We start from the raw sequence: 13,707 nt of genomic DNA, 5'->3' as shown, positions 1-13,707 counted from the left end.
GGCCCCGGCACAGGCCCAGGGTCAGGGTCAACGGACCCCGGCACAGGCCCAGGGTTTAACGGGCCCCGGCACAGGCCCAGGGTCAACGGGCCCCGGCACAGGCCCAGGGTCAGCGTCAACAGGCCCCGGCACAGGCCCAGGGTCAACGGGCCCCGGCACAGGCCCAGGGTCAGCGTCAACAGGCCCCGGCACAGGCCCAGGGTCAGGGTCAACGGGCCCCGGCACAGGCCCAGGGTCAAGGTCAACGGGCCCCGGCACAGGCCCAGGGTCAGGGTCAACGGGCCCCGGCACAGGCCCAGGGTCAGCGTCAACGGGCCCCGGCACAGGCCCAGGGTCAGGGTCAACGGGCCCCGGCACAGGCCCAGGGTCAGGGTCAACGGGCCCCGGCACAGGCCCAGGGTCAACGGGCCCCGGCACAGGCCCAGGGTCAGGGTCAATGGGCCCCGGCACAGGGTCAGGGTCAACGGGCCCCGGCACAGGCCCAGGGTCAACGGGCCCCGGCACAGGCCCAGGGTCAGGGTCAATGGGCCCCGGCACAGGCCCAGGGTCAACAGGTCCCTGCACAGGCCCAGAGGCAACGCGTCCCGGCGCGGGGTCAATGTCCCGGGCACAGGGCCAGGGTCAACATACTGGGCACAGGGCCAGGGTCAACATACTGGGCACAGGGCCAGGGTCAACATACTGGGCATAGGGCCAGGGTCAATGACCCCCGTGCAGAGTCAGGGTCAATGACCACGGCGTAGGGCCAGGGTCAATGAACCCCGCGCAGGGCCAGGGTCAATGACCCCCGCGCAGGGCCAGGGTCAACATCCCGGCTTAGGGCCAGGGTCAATGACCCCCACGCAGGGCCAGGGTCAACGACCCCCACGCAGGGCCAGGTTCACAGAGAGCCAGACCAGCTACTCTATGCAATTCAGTTCAAAGACTGCAAATAAAAAGCTGGTTCTAGCAAAAGTCGCCACAAAGCTATCAGGTTACACAAAACTCAACTTATGAACTTTACAGCCTTTAAGGAAGAAAATCTTACATTTCATTCAATAGACAGCACCTGCACGGCATCCCCCTCCCCCTGCACACCCCCTCAACATTGACACTTCTCCAGCCCAACATCCCCCCCGACCCTCCACCAGTGCTGCAACTGCCTTGGCACGGTCCCTTCCCCAACCCCCAGTACTGACCCTCGGCCAGCGCAGCAACCGCTTCGGCAGCACCGACCCGCCAAGAGTGGCAATATCGAAACTTGGGGAATGTTAGGTCTAATCCCCAAACAGATACTCTGGATCCCAGGGTGGCACCTGGACACGCCTCTCCACCCAGCTCTGCGAAGCCTTTCTGAAAGCCAAATTGAGCTCTCAATTAGTGACTCTCATCTCCCACCCCTTGTCTACCATGCTCTACACCCTGGATCATGGCCATTAATGAGCTTTCAGAATCACCCATTCATTGGGTTACACAGGATATACAGCACAGGAGCAAGACATTCAGCACAACCAGTCCGTGCCGGTGATTATGTTCCACTCAAGGCTCCTCCGATCTTTCCTTATCTAGAATATTTTTATAATTTGCCAATCAGTACTGCACCCAGGCCCCTAACACCGCCCAGACCCTTGGCCGCGGTCTAACCACGATGTGAGGCAGGTTCACTATAACTTCCCTACTTTTTAATCCTCTCAAAACAAAGCCTCGCGCACAATTTGTTTAATGGCCTTGCTGACTTGTGGCATAACTTTTAGTAAATGGTGCACTTGGTTCCTCGACCCCACTGAGGTTTGCACCTTCCAAATAATGCAATCACCTTATTCTTCCTGCCAAAATATACTAAACTCTTTTCTGGATTGAACTTAACTTGCCAATTATTTGTCCATCTGTAAATAATACTAATGTCCTCCTGTATGTTGTCACAGTGCTCCTCAGTATTGACTGTCATCACCCCCCTCAATTTGATGTCATTTGCAAGTTTAGAAATTGTGCTTTTGATTCCAAAGTCCGATTGTAAATTGTGAACAGCACTCGCCCTCTGCCACTCTGAATAGCTACCCTTTATTTCCACTGTCTGCTTTCTGTCTTGAAGCCAGCTAGCAATCCATTCTGTCACTTGTCCCCGGCTCCACGGTCTCTTTTTTTTTCATTTTTAAAAAATAAATTTAGAGTACCCAATTATTTTTTCCAATTAAGGGGCAATTTAGTGTGGCCAATCCACCTACCCTGCGCATCTTTGGGTTGTGGGGGTGAAACCCACACAGACACGGGGAGAATGTGCAAACTCCACATGGACAGTGATCCAGGGTCGGGATTCGAACCCGGGTCCGCAGCGCCATAGGAAGCAATGCTAACCATTGTGTCACCGTGCTGCCCCAGCTCCACATTCTCTAGCATTACTCACTCGCCTGTTGTAGGTCACCTTCTCGAAGGTCTTTTGACAATCTAGGCCAGGGGTGGGCAAACTTTTCCGTGCAAGGGCCACATTCAGAAATGCACAATTTTAACGGGCCGCATAGTATATTAAGTAAAATAATTACTTCACCCGGTTATGATTCTGGGCGCCTCATGTAGAACATAGAACATAGAACAGTACAGCACAGAACAGGCCCTTCAGCCCTCGATGTTGTGCCGAGCAATGATCACCCTACTCAAGTCAACGTATCCACCCTATACCAGTAAGTAACCCAACAGCCCCCCCATTAACCTTAAAAAAAAAAATTTTTTTAATTTAAAAAAAATTTTTTTTTTTAAATGACTTGGTGGGCCGCATAAAGACCTTAGGCGGGCAGCATGCGGCCCGCGGGCCGTAGTTTGCCCACCCCTGATCTAGGCAAATTCCATCTGCTGCATTGCCATTGTCTATTCTCTGTTCCCTCCTCAAAAAATTAGGTCAAATTGGTCAAGCAAGATTTTCTCTTTTGAAATCATTGCTGATTTTTTGAGATAATTCTTGTTTTTGTTCTTCGTTTCTTTTATTTAGTGAGGGATTGCATTATTTTTCCTCCTCTGATGTTAAGCTGGCTGCACTATAACTCACTGGATGAGTTCTTTCCCCTTAAATATATGGATTATGTTAGGTGTCCACCAGTCCTCTGGTGTTGTATCTTTGTCTAACGTGTTATTAAAGAAGTCATACCTCGGCTATCTCTTGCCCAGATTGTTTTTCTAAATGGGAGCCCTTACCTGAGCTGGTTTGGCTGCTTGCTACAGGTGTTATTATTCCGTCCTTTCCTGTGTCCTCTTTATCAGATTTTGGGAAACCAGTCCACAATCTCTCGATACTGTCGCCCGCTCTCTGACTTACAGAATCTTCCAACAATTCTACTTTTGTTTTGGCCTCTGGTTCAGTTCCAGTTTCCCGGATGGCAATTTCTCCTTCTGTGGATGGCTCCCCCTTCCACTCTGGTGAACTCTGACTCCGGACCGGATCCCTCATGCTGACATTCGGAGGTGCCACCATCCCGAATCTCTCAGCTTCAAACCCAGGTGACCGGCTGGGCGAGAAATCGGTGCCGAGCGATTCAACGGACCGGCCAGCCTGACGCCTCCTCCTGGGCGTGGCCTGTGGCCAGTCTCTGTCTGCATGCTGCACGTCAGGTTCACAGCCATGTACCACTGCCACTAGGCTGGAATCTCTCCAATCGGACGGGGCTGACCTGTCGGTCAAACATTCTCTCCCTTGTTTCCCATCGCAGTCGCCTCTGAATTTGGGCAAGGACTCGGCAAAGCCACCGGAAACAGGATCCAGTGCAATAGAACTCCCAATTTGTGACCGGAGACTCTGCACATTATGAGAGGATCCCAAAGGAGATACATTTGAGCCAACACAGTTAACATTCAGAAGTGTCTCTCCCACACCATAGCTACGACCCAGATTATCGTGATCAGGAGGCGGTGGTTCTGTTACACCGCAATCTTTAACCACATCGTGACTACGGCACCGATTATCATGGACAGGAGGTGATGGTTCTGTTACACTGAAATATTCAGCCACATCGTGACTACGGCCCCGATTATCGTGGACAGGATACGATAGTTCTGCCACACTGAAACGTTTCATTCCACCAAGATGACCAGGGTCAGAAGTTGAAGGATCTGTGCACAGAGCAGGTGAAGGAGGTGACACATCTGTGCTGGGTCTGTGATCACAGAAAATCCCTGTCACACCACCAATGGCATAATCAATGGATTCATCAGCTGGGGGAGCACAACATTCTGAATCTTTCCCTGCTTCTCCATCACGCACTACACGGGCAGAGCTAAAGGACATCAGGGATCCAGACGTTTTCGATAGCTCCTGGAGTAAATGCCCACTCACATCACCAGCATCCTCCTCCATCCCAACACCACCACCGGGTACTTCCTTCACTTCCTGGCTGTCGCACAAATTGCTCCCACTGCTCTCTAACCCCTCGTGGGAATCAGCACTGGAAGAACGCTGGAGAAGGGACCACGGTCCTGTTTGGCTTTCCCTGGGGGCATCACTCCCCTCCAAACATATCCCTGAGCCCTTTGCAAGCAAGGTAGAAGGAAAACCATAGTTGCTGGTCTTCTGCATCCGGTCAAGGTTTCCTTGGATGCGTTTGTCTGAATGACTCTTCCTGGAGTCTGGAGAATTAATATGCAAGACGTTACCCCAACTATTTTCTTGGACGGTCTCCATTTCTCCATCACATTTGCCAGCATCCTGCAGAGGCGATGTTTCCAAGTCATCCATCACTCCAACAAGCAAGTTCACCTCCGTATTGAGTGAATGAGGGATTGAAGGGGAAGGATCTGTGGCACTGGTAGCAGCAGTGCCATCAGCAGCACATCTATAGTCAAGGCCACAGCCAACAGAATCTCGATGTTGCACCTCCTGACACAGTAATTCCTCGTTATCTCTTGGCTCCTGCCTACATCCTGCAATCTCCGAGGTGTAACATGGATTAACAACAGTCAGCCTTTCACTCTCCACATTCCGGTGCAACGTATTAATGGCTTCTTTCTGTGGCTGAACCACAGGAGTTTTGAAGAACTCTCTAACTATTCGCGCTACCTCAGCGCGTCTGTTGAATACTCTCGCTTTGCTGTAAAATCGACGCTCCCAAGAGGCTCTGCGTTCTGTAAAGAATTGTTGGACCAGTCTGCCAATATGCCAGGCTCGATGCCGTCTCAGCTCTTTGGAGAGGGACAACAGGCTCAAATTCAGCCTCTCTGCTGATACAAACCCCTCTGTTCCAGTTTGTTGGGACATGCACGTTCTTTTACTGGGACTTGCGCCAGCAGAATTGGAACTCAGCGTCTCCTCTGTGCGAGATCTCTTCAACTCTTGAGAATCAAGGTGCCTTTGGCCATTTAATCTCTGGCTCGTGATATCCTCCCTCTCGGATTCAGACTCTGAAAGTTGCAGGTTCAGGTACTCGGGGCTTGACGAGACAATCATAGAGCCAACTTCAACACCGGCCTCGCTATTACTGAGATCGACACTTTCTTTCTCAGATAAATCTCTGTGCTTCACAACAGCTTGGCCCATTCCCATCACATCCAATTCCATGTCTTGCCATCTAGTGTCTGCATGTTCAGGCTCGGGATTGGTGCGCCTTCCCTGACGAATCTCAGCAATTGGTATCAAGTCCAATGACTCTGACAGCAGAGCTTGGGGTTTTCTGTTGAAGGGGCTAAGCTGAGCAAGGGTCTCCTCCTGCTGGGACTGTCCACAATCACTGGTCACCTCATTCCCGGTTTCCTGTTCAACACCCGCGTTTAGATTTTGCTTTGGTACTTCATGATCCTGCTGTGGGTCAGTTTTCAAATCTCTCCACTCGGAGGCGTGCTTGGTGCATTCCGGCTGCGTCGTCGCAATTTCATTCCCGCTCGGTTCACCCTTCTCATCCAGAGTCACTAACTTAGATTTTGCGTCCTCTCTCTGATCCGCAGGGAGCTCCTCAACAAAACCTGCAGGCTCTCCCTCAGCTTCCCTGGAGAAATCGAATTGCTGCTTGAGCTGATTGGGATTTGAATTTCCGCGTTGATTTTCCTCCAGATATTGATCTTCTAATTCTGGTGATCTGTCACCCGAGACAGACAGCTCTTCAGAGAAGCCTGTTAAAGAGCAGGTCTTCTGTGAGACCCTCTCACCTTCACACGGGTGTGCATTATGCATCACTATTCCTGATGGTGGTAATGGGTCATCTTCATTCCGAACTGCCATGGCAATATGACTGAAGTCCACCTCACTTGGAACGGAGCAATCTTCCTCCTCCTCCTCCTCGCTCTGCTCTTCCTCCAGTTCCTCCTTGCTTTCCTCCTCCTGCTCGCTCTTCTCCTCCAGTTCCTCCTCCTGCTCGCTCTCCTCCTCCTCCAGTTCCTCCTGCTTGCTCTCCTCCAACCCCTCCTCTTGCGCGCTCTCCTCCTCATCCAACTCGCTCTGCTCCTGTCCCTCCTCCAATTTCTCCTCCTGCTCACTCTCCTCCAACTCCTCCTGCGCACTTTGCTCCTCCTCCAGTTCCTCCTCTAGTTCGCTCTCCTCCTCCTCTTCATTAGTTTGCTCAGTCAGCTCATTGCTTCCCATTAGTTCACACGGTGCAACGCCAGGCAACACGTCATGTTCACGGGACCCTTCACTTGCCTCCAATCCCACTCCATCAGATGAATCCAGTCTCTCAGGTAACCCAGTTACCGAAATAAGTCCTTTTGCCCGTTCTTCACCCAACAGCTTCTCCCTTCGCTCTGTTTCCAAAGTCCTGGTCACTTCACACTTTGAACTGGCCATTGCCAGGCCCAATTGGAGAGTCTGCTGCATTGTATCAGGGCTCTGTGATGCCATAGGAGACCCTGTCCACTCACTAGCCGGGGGAATTCCAACTCGGCGTTCTGACCATCCTGGACATTCCTCGGGGACTTGAGATTTCTTTATCTCTTCCTGCCTTTCATCCGCAAGACGCTCCTCCTTTTCACAGGATACAGGAACTAACTTCCCTTCAGCATCAAGTGATGTCTGACTGGCCCCTCCGACCTCTCTATTAGCTTGCCTGGAGGACTTAACTGCAGAGAAAGACATCGGCTGTGGGCTGGTGGCAACTGTGATGCAAACAGCCCTCTCCTCTGGGCTGTCAGGAACCCGTATACATACAGCACGTACTTCAGTTTGCATTGAGCCTTTGTCGCTCGATATCTCATCTTCAAAGCCCTCGGCATCATCCCGGACAGTCATCTCACTGCCTTCCATTGACCAACACAGTCCATCACTGCCAAACATGCCATCACTCTCCATGGACCCTTCATCTTGATCCTGCTCCGCCCCAAGAGATGACCCTAGTCGCACAGATAATTCAGAGCCAGTCACGGAGTTCAATTCCTCTGCTGATTCCTCGCTCCGCAACAGGCTGCAACTTTGTAGGACTCCATTCTTTGCAGCATCTTGTCGTACCATGGATTTTCCACAAACATTTTCTTCTTCATCTCGCTCGTCAACTGAGGACTGCCCTCGGACTAAATCCCCTTGGGAATCATAGGGAAAGCTCTTGGCCAGTTCCCCCTCTTCTGCATCTGCAGTATCCACCTTCCTCGGGCAGTCCAACAGGAATTTGGAACTCTTATCGCCATGGGTTTTATTCAATCTCACCTCCGTCACCTCTGCCTCGTTGTTGTCAGCCATGCTCTGCTCTAACAGGTTGGTATCTGTCGCACCCAAGCACCTTTGCTCGTTTCCGCTACTCAACCCCAACTCTCTCTTAAACACGCTGCCCACGAATGGACAAGCTTCCTGTGCCCGGAGCCCCGGGTCTGGATTGGAGAGGATCAATTTATTGCTCTGCTCAGACACCGACTCAAATTCAGAATCATGGATTGAGTCATTCATCGTCAGTCTCTGTTCAGTTTGTGCCAGGGCAGCAGAAGCCTCATCCCAAAGAAGGTGGTTCTCCGGAGAAGAATCTCCATTTCCAAGGCCGGCAGAAGAAGGATTAACTTTCTTTCCAGAATGTTCTCCAGAAAATTCAGTGGGACAGACATCAGCTGCTTTCTTGGAGCCAGCAGAATCATCTTTGACCTCCGTGTCATTTTCACAAGCATGGACTCTCTCCAGATGCCTCAGAGTCGCAGGAACACCGCCGTCGTGGTGTTGGACAGCACCTGCAGTCATGCACGAAGGCGGGAAGGTTCCAGATGGCGATTCTGGGCTTTCACCAGCCTCTGCAACCTCGCTCTGGCCAGAGGCAGCCATTGGCCCAGCAGAGAAATTGCAGTTTTCAGCATCTGGCACACTCAGAGAGCAACGTTGGGTCTTCGCCGGTTTATCTTCTGTATCAAATTTCCTGTTCTTCATCTGTGAGATCGCTCCTGGCCTAGCAGCTCCATATTCCATTCCTGTAGGGAATTTCTCCAATTCCTCGCGTACAGGATTCATATGTGCCTTGGTTTTATCAACAGCAGTGAAATGATCGCAGGGCTCACCCAACAATTCACAAGCTTCGGACGGTACGTGCTTTGTTCGGCATTTGGGGAGCAGGTCTCCCTTCCCTTCTACACAGACCAGACTTGGCTGATCTAGCCCAGCTTCACACATTGTCTGAGGTCCATCTGTTGCACCTTGCTCTCGAGGCCTCGCTGCTCGGGGTGGATCTACAACATCCTGACCAGAGGTAACTGGAGTGGCATCGAGTGGACTCTCCGAACGTGGCACCCCTACCGCACCCTGCAAACTCGCTTCACTCTCCGTGTTATTTGACGGGCAGATCGGAATTCGGACCCTGTGGGGAGGCTCATCTGTGGCCGGGCCCTCACAGCGGTTTTGTTGATAGGACTCTTCCTCTGCTGTGCAGGTCAGGCTTTCAGCCTGCATGAGGGGGTCAAGATTGCCATCGTCCCCAGGTGTCACTGTGGTCAGGGACACCCGCCAGTGGACATCTCTTGCCCGGATACAAGGAGAAACTCGAGCTCCATCATGCCGGTGTGCTGCCAGGGTATCCTTAACTTCCAATTGAGCACAAGTGGCAACTGGATCGCCGGCGCGTGTCAATGACTCAAGTCCTTCCACCTCCTCCCCCACGGTGTCACCGAGAGTGATCGTCACAGCAGATGACTTTGCCGATGGGGTCTCATCTACACTTCCTTCACCTCTGCAGGTTCCGGAAACAACGCTGCAGTCACTCAGTAGCTCCAACGGAGTGGGTACTGGACTAACATTGGATAAATCAGATGCTTCAATCACATTCCTGCCTGCACGCTCTGACACTGGATCGACATCCATAACTTCATCCATCACAATGGGAACTTCAACATCCATGGAATCACCTCCAATATTCCCGATCACAGAATGTTCCATATTAGAAGCAGCGCCATGGAGACACCCTTTTTTCACTGTTGCATTATTTACAGCGAGTGCGGTGACACAGAGCCTTCCCACTCCCTCAACGCTTATACCCACAGATCCAAAGGGATTGTTTGGGAATGGTGTATATGCCGGAGGGTCTGGTTTACTTTTGATATCACTGCCTGGGTGTAATCCTCGAGTTTTGTCATTTGTTTCCAACTCTCTTTGATCAGTCGAGTAAAGTTCGCTTTGGGTTTCCACATCCTCCATTAACACGGTGATGTCCCCTGGTTCGGAGGAGTTTCTTGGAGTATTCCCCTGCACAACACATCCCCCAGAGGTTCTTGCCACCTCTCCAAGCACTGTGCATGACCGCCGTCCTTCACTATGTTGGCCGGGTGTACTAACTTCACCCTGCATCCTGGACGCATCTGAGATCCCAGATTCCACAACGGGAGAGCAGCATAACTTCCCTAGGTTGGAATATGTCAAGGTATCATTATCTGTGTTGGCCGTTGCTGGCAAGGAGTGGTCTGAGGTTGGACACGTAGTGATTGGAATGCTGTGCATGTGCGCGGTTGCTTTAATGGTCAATGGGGACTCATCTTTGGTCTCTGTAAAATGAGGGAAAAGGTCAACTTTTGGCAGGGAATTGCCTGGCACGAGACATTCAGCCATAGCAAGGTTTGAAGCCACTCCTGACCATTCCTCCGTGAAGGCCACTCCATCCTCTGCCAAATTTATATTCACAGAGAGTCCACCTACATCTGAGACGTCCTCCTCATGTGTGACTGCTGTCTCGACAACAGTGCTGGATGCTTCAGGGTCAATCAAATTTCCTACTTTTCCCATCTGTCGCCTAATTCCACTCGATGTTGATCCAGGTGAAGTGTTCGGAATTTCTGCTTTCAAGCCCAATGTATTCAGAAGATGCAATTTATCAAAGGCAAGCGTATTCACATTTGAATTCAGACGTTGAGTTGTCGAGTCAGCATTGACAAGAGATGTTCCTCCGATTGGCAAACATGGAGGAGAAAGTGCTTGCGATTCGCGGTTGTTCAAGAGATCAGATTTTGTTCCAGGGCTTGGAGATTCCAGAGCTGCAGGTAAGGCTGGTTCAGCTCGATGCACCTCAGTTTCAACCTCGCTCTGACAGGCTGACCCCAGTTCCCCTGCTTCCCCCTCAGTCTGATTGTGGCCACAGTTCACACCTTCATCACGATGGGCATCATCTGTCAACTCCTCACTAGAAGTGGTCGGCTCTATAGCCATTGCGGCCTCTTCACCCCGATTCGGTTTGGTAGACTCAGAACCCAAAAATCTCATGGGCTCCTCACGTGAACCCACATTCTCTTTGTTGCCCACACACACTGCTGTGGTGTTGTTAAGTCTATCTTGAAGTAAGAAGTCACAGTCTGGAATATCTTTGTTCCGGCCACCATCCCTTAGTTTATCAACAGGTTTGTTCAAAATCTCTCCAGTCTGGCAGTTTGAATCTTCTTCAGATGCAGAGTGACCTTTGATGTCTTCTTCATTCAAAGAACAAACCCCCAGGGCATCAAGTAATGTCTCTGTCCGTACAGGTGGCTCTGCTAAGCCAATCTCATTCCCCACATCCTGTATATTCTCCTTACTTTCAGACTGGGAAGAGCAATCCGGCCGCTGTTCAGAAATGGGATGGAGTGAATCTGACGCCCTCATCGGCTCAGCTGCCTTGCCCTGTCCGAGATGACAGTCTCCATTCAGTAGGTGGCACTGGCTCTCCAATCTTTGAGCAACAGAAGCAGAATCTCTACAAGGGTCACTGACAGTAGACCTGGGGCTTTTTGAGATGATGCCCACAGTGCTCACACCAAAAGCAGCTGATACCTCCTCTAAAAGCGTGCCATCTTGCACCGTGGGCTCAGTCACCACTCGTTCATCTTCCATGTCGTGTCCAATGGCATCAATGTCCAGCTGGGGCACCGGGTGCACATCTGCCTTTGTCACACCTAGCACTACAGGGTCAGCTGCTCTGTCATTTACTATGGAAGGTGCCCATTCCATACCCACCACGTCCTCCACCCTGTGCTCCCCATCGCTGGGAGATCTGCCCTTTTCACTCCTTTGGGAGGGCTGGTTGCTGCCCAGGTTCTCCTCGTGGACACTGCCAGCCTGGGTCCCTATTCCAGCGCAGTCTTGCACAGCACTCAAATAGGCTGATGTGGACCAGCCACCGGTTGAGGTCCCTTTGAAGGGACCAATTTCGCCCATCAGCACTGGTGAGTCAGAATGTGATACAGAGCGGTCTTCACCCTCACTCGAGCTACCTCTATGCACCGAGTCCTGGTGAAAGCAGGGCGAAGACATCGAAATGTGGTCAGTTGTGGCCGAGCCGGCAGCCTCTGTTCTCCCTCCAGCTAGACTGGGAGGTGCCAGTGTCTGCTCTTCACCCCCTAATGGTCGGTAATACGTCCTGGAGCCATGCCTTTCATTCAAGGGAGGAGGTTGCTTAGAACGAGAAGCTTCTTCCACAGATGCACATCCCTGAGTGCGACCTTCAAGTAGTTGTCTGTTAGAATGTCCAGCAGAACCCGGCGAGGTGGGAAGACCAAACCTCCCCGAGTTCACCAGCAGGAAAAAGGGTCTGCATTCCGCTATCCGGGAATCCTCAGGCTCCTCAGCGATGGGAAAACGACCTGCAGCTGAGGCAGGCGGCTGGGAGGTCTCTCCCGCCGTCACTGGTGATACCTCAAAACTATGGGATGCTCTGGTCGCTAGCAACGATGTCTCACGGCCTGCTGCCTGGCTTGTTGATCCCATCGGCTCAGGGACAGGTTGGCGATATGGAAATAATAACATCCGAGGTGCGGCCGATTGGGGCCCGCCACAAGTTGAGTGGGGAGTGCCTGGAACAACCACTGGCACAGAACTGCGCAGTGTCAGGGTGTGTCTGATACCAGCTTCAGCCACAGGCCAAGGTACTCCCTGCAGGAACCCAAGAAATGTCTCCAAGGATGGTAATAATTCCCGGGGAGTCGGGTATATTGGGCAGGAGGCGGGAACAATCGTGGTCTGCAACAAATAGGAAAACAAGTTACTCTTAACATACATGTCAAAAGGAGTTCACAGCATTGGTTACTCAATATATCCAATTCTCACAAACAAATTCCTACGATGAGCCCATTAGATTAATTCCATCTTCTCATCACTCTCTGGGCAAAACACATTTCTCCTGAATTCTTGAGTGGATTTATAATGACTGTCTTATATTCATGACTCCTGTCAATGGATATAGGAGCCCAACTAGTTCATTGATGCGAAAGAACCCTGATCTCCTTACCCAATCTGGGTGAACATGCAATTCTAAAATGGGTGACTCAAACATTGAGAGGTAACAAGGGATGGGCAATAAATGCACCTTTGCCAGCAAAGGCGGCATTTTTCACTGCTGCCTCATGGCGCCGGGGACCCAGGTCCCGGCCCTGGGTCACTGCCCATGTGGAGTTTGCACATTTTCCCCGTGTCTATGTGGATCACACCCTACAACCCAAAGATTGGCCAAGCTAAATTGCCCCTTAAGTGGAAAAAAATAATTGGGTAAATAGCAATGCCCACATCTTGAGAGTAAGGAATAAATACTGACTAAGCTTCCTGGGAACCCCACTCTTTAGGTCTCACCTTTCAGCATCCTCTCTATAAAAGTTAAGTTTACCATTTGCACTCAGACAGCTTGATAGTTCTCTCCAAGCCCCAAGATATGAACTGCTTGTTGGACTAGTGTCTGAAAAACCATGGAACTCCAGAAACTCACTCCTGGCCATGACACACACCAGCCTCAACACCAAGTAGACTATGCAACCGTGGGAGATCCCATCCAACCTGTACATCTTTAATAGGCGACGAGTTGAACGCTGCCACGTCCTGGGGGCAGGAACCAGGGAGGGCCGCCACATCCCGGAATCCATCTAACCTGCACAACTCTGGACTGTGGGAGGAAACCGGAGCACCGGATGATGAAACTCACGCAGACATGGAGAGAACGTGCAAACCCCAGACAGTCACCCAAGGCTAGAATTGCAGCCGGGTCCCTGGCGCTGTGAGGCAGTGGTGTTAACCACTTGCCACCGTGCTGCCCTAGTATAGGATGTGCCATATGTCGGATGAGGCTTGAAACCACTTCTCAGCTAAGATTGACTGGCAATTATTTTATTTTAAGCCAAGTTTTTCCTCGGGTCCTGGTCAATATCCATCTCTCAAAGAACATCACAAAAACAGATGGCGTGTGTCATTGCTGTTTGTTATAATACAGGAAAAACGCACCACAACAGCGACTACATTTTCAAAGTGGGGTAATACCGTAAAGCATTTTGGGAAATCCAAAGACCATGAAATGGACGAGGGAAATGTATGTCCATTATGGGCTGTTACTGTTACTCTGCATAATTTAA

At 51.3% G+C, this 13,707-nt stretch overlaps 1 protein-coding gene across 1 annotated transcript in view; it reads right to left on the bottom strand.

Annotated features, from left to right (window-relative positions):
• Positions 1 to 13,707, bottom strand: part of LOC119965715 — a 143,981-nt gene that overhangs the window by 124,458 nt on the left and 5,816 nt on the right. The window contains exons 3-4 of the mRNA XM_038796476.1: positions 6,452 to 12,331; positions 3,166 to 6,289 (exon numbers count right to left, since the gene is read on the bottom strand). Coding sequence (XP_038652404.1) covers positions 3,166 to 6,289; positions 6,452 to 12,331 — 9,004 coding nt within the window. The remainder of the gene's footprint in view (positions 1 to 3,165; positions 6,290 to 6,451; positions 12,332 to 13,707) is intronic.

This window comes from Scyliorhinus canicula, chromosome 5 (assembly GCF_902713615.1).
Source record: "Scyliorhinus canicula chromosome 5, sScyCan1.1, whole genome shotgun sequence".
NCBI lineage: Eukaryota > Metazoa > Chordata > Chondrichthyes > Carcharhiniformes > Scyliorhinidae > Scyliorhinus > Scyliorhinus canicula.
The sequence above is the reverse complement of the archived record's forward strand: the minus strand, read 5'-3'. Positions and strand labels throughout refer to the sequence as shown.